This window comes from Pagrus major, chromosome 16 (genome assembly GCF_040436345.1).
Source record: "Pagrus major chromosome 16, Pma_NU_1.0".
Classification (NCBI taxonomy): Eukaryota; Metazoa; Chordata; class Actinopteri; order Spariformes; family Sparidae; genus Pagrus; species Pagrus major.
Window position 1 is genome coordinate 622414 of NC_133230.1, and position 5303 is coordinate 627716.

At 46.4% G+C, this 5303-nt stretch overlaps 1 protein-coding gene across 1 annotated transcript in view; it reads right to left on the minus strand.

Annotated features, from left to right (window-relative positions):
- Positions 1-5303, minus strand: part of mapkbp1 (mitogen-activated protein kinase binding protein 1) — a 33029-nt gene that overhangs the window by 20268 nt on the left and 7458 nt on the right. The window contains exons 3-7 of the mRNA XM_073483914.1: positions 3509-3571; positions 2725-2782; positions 1571-1741; positions 1326-1463; positions 1072-1254 (exon numbers count right to left, since the gene is read on the minus strand). Of these exons, the coding sequence (XP_073340015.1) occupies positions 1072-1254; positions 1326-1463; positions 1571-1741; positions 2725-2782; positions 3509-3571 (613 nt within the window). The remainder of the gene's footprint in view (positions 1-1071; positions 1255-1325; positions 1464-1570; positions 1742-2724; positions 2783-3508; positions 3572-5303) is intronic.

A 5303-nucleotide genomic window follows, 5' to 3' on the forward strand; every position in this document is an offset into this window, starting at 1 on the left:
GTGTCTGTGTCAGCTGAGTCATGCAGCGTTCAGCCTCCATGAGGTCATCAGAGCGTCACACTGAAACTAAATGTAAATGAAGTGAAGGAATGTTGGTGAGCCAAGAACCAGACAGAGAGCGCCGTGTTCTGATCCGCTGCTGCGCCTACACTCTGGGGCCAGTGCAGTACCAGTACTACAGTACCAGTACCACAGTACCAGAACCACAGTACCAGTACTACAGTACCAGTACTACAGTACCAGAACCACAGTACCAGTACCACAGTACCAGTACTACAGTACCAGAACTGTAGCAGTGAGTGGATGTTGGCGGTCGTGACTTGTGCTGCGTTCAGGGTCCCCTGTGAATCAGAATGTGGAGGGTGAGGGGGGTGAAACGTCACTCAGCCAATCAGGTGCAGCGTTGGTTATGAATGACGGTGGTGTGCTCTGAGACCGACCAATGGAGTGAGAGAAAGGACGTGGGCGTGTCTGAGTCAGTCAGTCAGTTCAGCCAGTGAGGACAGAGATCACATTTCTTTGTTTTCGACTGAATAAATGAAAAAAACATTTTGTTTTGTTTTCGCTCTCGTTCAAACTTCAAACAGCTGCTTTAATATTTAAATCTTATTAAATCACATGTCAGATTATTAACAGCTGACCTTCATGTCAACATGGAGGACGCTATCGTTTTATGTTTTCTTCAAAGGAGACCTGCTGATGTGCTGTTGGTTCTGTTCTGTTCTGTTCTGAGCAGGATTGGACCGCTGGCTGACAGGTGTTTCCTGTTACAGGAAGTTTGAAGAGTTTTTAAACATCTTTGATAAATTATTGGTTCATATAGTTTCCTCATCAGGACTAAATGTTTGTGAGGCGTCACGGCTGAACTGAGTCCAGGTGAGATGACGACTTACGGAGGCGGAGTCGACTCTCTGCGCAGGAAGCAGAGGAGGAAGCAGAGGAACTTCACATTAGAGTGTTTCAGGTTAAAGACACACGGTGAAACATTACATCATTAAACCATCAATCTGGGTCGTCATGGAGACGTCCCGCGGCCGTTTTTAACTTCCTGAAACGAGCGGTGGGACTCACCCGCAGCTCCACCCACTTGTCGAGGAGTCGCCGGTCGTTGAACTCACACAGCAGCCCGGAGGAGGTGATGCAGAAGGTGGAGGAGGCCTGTCGGCCCCGCCCACACGCCACATCGCTGAAGAAGTTGTTCCTGAGCTCTCCCAGCAGCCCCGAACGCCCCAGCAGAGGGACGGTGGCGTTCACCTGCAGAGGACGACCCGGTCAGTACACAGGAAGTTTACAGCAGGTGATCAACACGTGGCTGACAGGCGAACCTTGGAGGTCTTGGCGTGGTCCAGGTACCAGAACTTGACGTGGCGGTTGCCGGCGGTAACAAAGTAGGAGCTGTCGTCGGAGAAGGAGACGGCCGTCACCTTACTGGACACCTTATTGGCTGCAACCACGATGTTTTTCTGATCAACAGACAACAAAACAACAACAACAACAACAACAACGTGTCACCTTCAAACTGTCTCCATGGATTTGTTTGTTTGTTTGTTTACAGTTCATCAGTGTTTACCTTCCAGTTCCACACGTTGACCATCATGTCGTGTTGGTAGCCCACGCTGACGATGTATTTCCCGTTGGGAGAAAACGCCACGCAGGCGACGCCGTATTTATGTTCCTGCAGCTCGGCGACCTGCTGACGCTCCAACACCTCCCAGACCCGAACCGCCGGCATGTGACCGCTCTGAGGGAGGAGGAGGAGGAGGAGGAGGAGGAGGAGGAGGAGGAGGAGGATCAGCACGTGTTAATACATCGATACAAACATCCAGTCAGGTTTTATTCATCACAACAGATGATACAGATTTCTTTGTTTAATATCTCAATAACTGAATTTCTGTCTCGGTTCTGATGTTTGAAGACCTGAGATCTGAAAAGCAAAATTAAATTCACATTTATTCATATTTTAATTGAAAGATAGTCAATAGTTTGATCGATAATGAAAATAATGGATAGCTGACGCTCTGATCTTTTACAGGTGACTTTCTGAAAATATAAAAAAAGTAACATATAAAGTAACAAAGACAATAAAGATATTTAAGGCAGGAAAACAAAAACCAGTTCATGGTCACTGTTAACATTTAAAAAGCTCATCACGGTGCTTCTACGCTCAAACTGCAGATCAATAATCATGATCCCAGATCAGATCACAGAGTCGACCTGTTTCCTCTGGTTTCACTTCATCTTTATTTCTTTAATACGATGATGAGATCGTCATCATCATAAACAGGAGACTTTCTGTGGATTCAGTGTTCACAGACCAACAGCTGACAGCAGCAGGTCCACTTCACTTCATGCTGAGACGACCTTCTGTTACTCAACACGTCTCTGAAGCTTTCCTTCATTATCACCTGATGAAACAGGAGCTGCATCGTGTTTGTATGAAGTCAGAATATCAAATATCTCAAAACAAACTGAACTCGTCTTTAAGGACTTTTATTAACCTTTTACAAGGACATTCTGATGTGAGCCGAGCTAAACTGAACATGCTCAGATCCACTCCAAGTATTAGACTGGCCCCGGGTCAGGACTGGTCCCGGGTCAGGACTGGCCCCGGGTCAGGACTGGTCCCGGGTCAGAACTGGTCCCGGGTCAGAACTGGTCCCGGGTCAGGACTGGCCCCGGGTCAGGACTGGCCCCGGGTCAGGACTGGCCCCGGGTCAGACTCACCTCTCCTGTGACGATGTATTTCCCATCTGGAGAAAAGGCCAACGTGGTGATCGCCTTCCTGAAACACAGAAACACCTTCATTAAGTTTCAAATCACTTCTCATGTCGTCGTCATCATCATCATCATCGTCATCATCATCATCATTGTCATCATCGTCATCATCATCAGGTGGTCAGATCATCGTTAACCTGCCGGTAACCACAGCAACAGGACTGATCCTTCAGGCTCTGTTTGAACAGTGTTGACGCTGCTTCTGCTGCTGTGAATCATGGGAGTTGTAGGTGATTAGGGCTGAATATCTACGAGGATCTGAGGATGTGAAGACGGTCTGAGCCCGACCGGCACCAGAACACATTTTATAAATTCAAAATAGTAACAAGAGTTGAAATATTTTATTATTACTTGAAAAATGTGTTAAATTTGTGACCAAAACATATTGAACATGTAGCGATGGTGAGGCGTCAGGTGTCCACGAGGGTCTGTGATGATGCTCCTCTCCTCATACGACCAGCGTCAGTCTGAAACTGTCCACTTCACTGACGTCAACTCGTCGACGTGTCTTGTTACTATTGTGAATTTATAAAATGTGTTCTGGTGCCGGTCGGGGACGTGAAGCTTCACAGCGAGGCTCAGACCGTCTTCACATCCTCAGATCCTCGTAGATGTTCAGTCGACTCGTCGACGCGTAACAAAGTTACAAAGATGAAAGAGTTCTGACATCTGAACATGGAAGCTGCTCAAACCAGACGGACAGGAAGTGAGAGCTGATTGGCTGAAGTTTTACCTGGAGCTGTTGAAGATGTGATGCTGTTTGTTCTTCCGAGGATTCAACAGGACGACGACACACCTGAAGACACACGAGTGAGAGGGTTAACACACACACACACACACACACACACACACACACACACACACACACACACACACACACACACACACGTTAGCACATGAACAGGTACACAACCTAGACTCCACCCACTGAACACACACACACACACACACACTGAACACACACACACACCCACTGAACACACACACAGACACACACTGAACACACACACACACACACACACACACACAGCTGACAGACAGAAAGAAGAGCGAGACACTGAAGACACTAAAACAGGATTTAAAGAGTAAAATAAGATTAAAGATCAAATAAAATGATTATAGATTTTAACTAATGGTCTCAAATACATGTTGAAGCGGTCCAGAGTGGTTCTGGTTCTGGATCAGGTCTCAGGGTCTGTTTATGAAGGTTCAGGTCGGACAGACTGAGTCACCAAACAGAGACTCATTAAACCTGCTCACTGTTTATACAGCAGAGTGAGTGAGTGTGTGTGTGTGTGTGTGTGTGTGTGTGTGTGTGTGTGTGTGTGTGTGTGTGTGTGTGTGTGTGTGGCCTGAGCAGAAACTGTTGAACTGTGATCCTGAAAAAATAAGTTCAGGAAGTTCTGACTGGTTTTGGGAGGTTTTGTTCCAGAAGTAAAAACACCAGCGCTAGCATTAGCATGCTAACATGTAGCTATTGAGCAGGTATAATGTTCACTGTCTTTAGTTTAGCGTGTTAGCATGCTAACATTAGCTGATTCTTACACACAGTCCAACAGGCTGATGATTTATTTAATCAGTTATAAAAATATTAAACTGTATGACTCTGTAGCTCAGGTGTGTGTGTGTGTGTGTGTGTGTGTATGTGTGTGTGTGTATGTGTGTACAGTATGTGTGTGTGTGTGTGTGTGTGTATGTGTGTACAGTATGTGTGTGTGTGTGTGTGTGTGTGTGTGTGTGTGTGCGTGTGCGTGTGCGTGTGTGTGTGTGTGTGTGTGTGTGTGTATGTGTGTACAGTATGTGTGTGTGTGTGCGTGTGTGTGTGTGTGTGTGTGTGTGTGTGAAGCGTCCAGGTGTTGCAGCTGTGACATCAGAGCCTCTCTGACCTTCGACCTCTCAGCAGACAAACAGACAGAAGAAAGGCTGTTGTTGTTTGTTCTGACTCGTCAGGTGACGACGGTGACATCATCACTCTCTGAGCAGTCAGGAGCCAATCAGAACACTTAGAATAATTAATGTACAGACAGATCTGATCAGACTTGTTGTCAAACACACACACACACACACACTCTGTCTGTCAGCCTGCTGACTCACACAGGGATTATGTGTGTGTGTGTGTGTGTGTGTGTGTGTGTGTGTGTGTGGAGATGAACAAACACACACTCATTGATTAGTGTTAGCTGACTGTAAGCAGCTGATTCAGCAACCAATTATACTCTTCCTCATGAGCACACACACACACACACACACACACACACACAGGAGAGACTAAAACAGAACGTTTTTTCTGTCTTATAGAAATAAACTGAAACTAAAATCATGATGAAACTGATCTGAACAGATTATTTACACCTGCAGCTGCTGAGCTAACAGTGTTAGCATGCAGCTCGACCGCACGGTGAGAGTTAAACATCATCTCAGATCAGGTTGATCTCTGTGATCACAGCAGACGAGCTGCACGGAGACACCTGATCTGATGACTGAGCCTGACTTTATATCATCAGGAGGAGATGATGACTGAGCCTGAC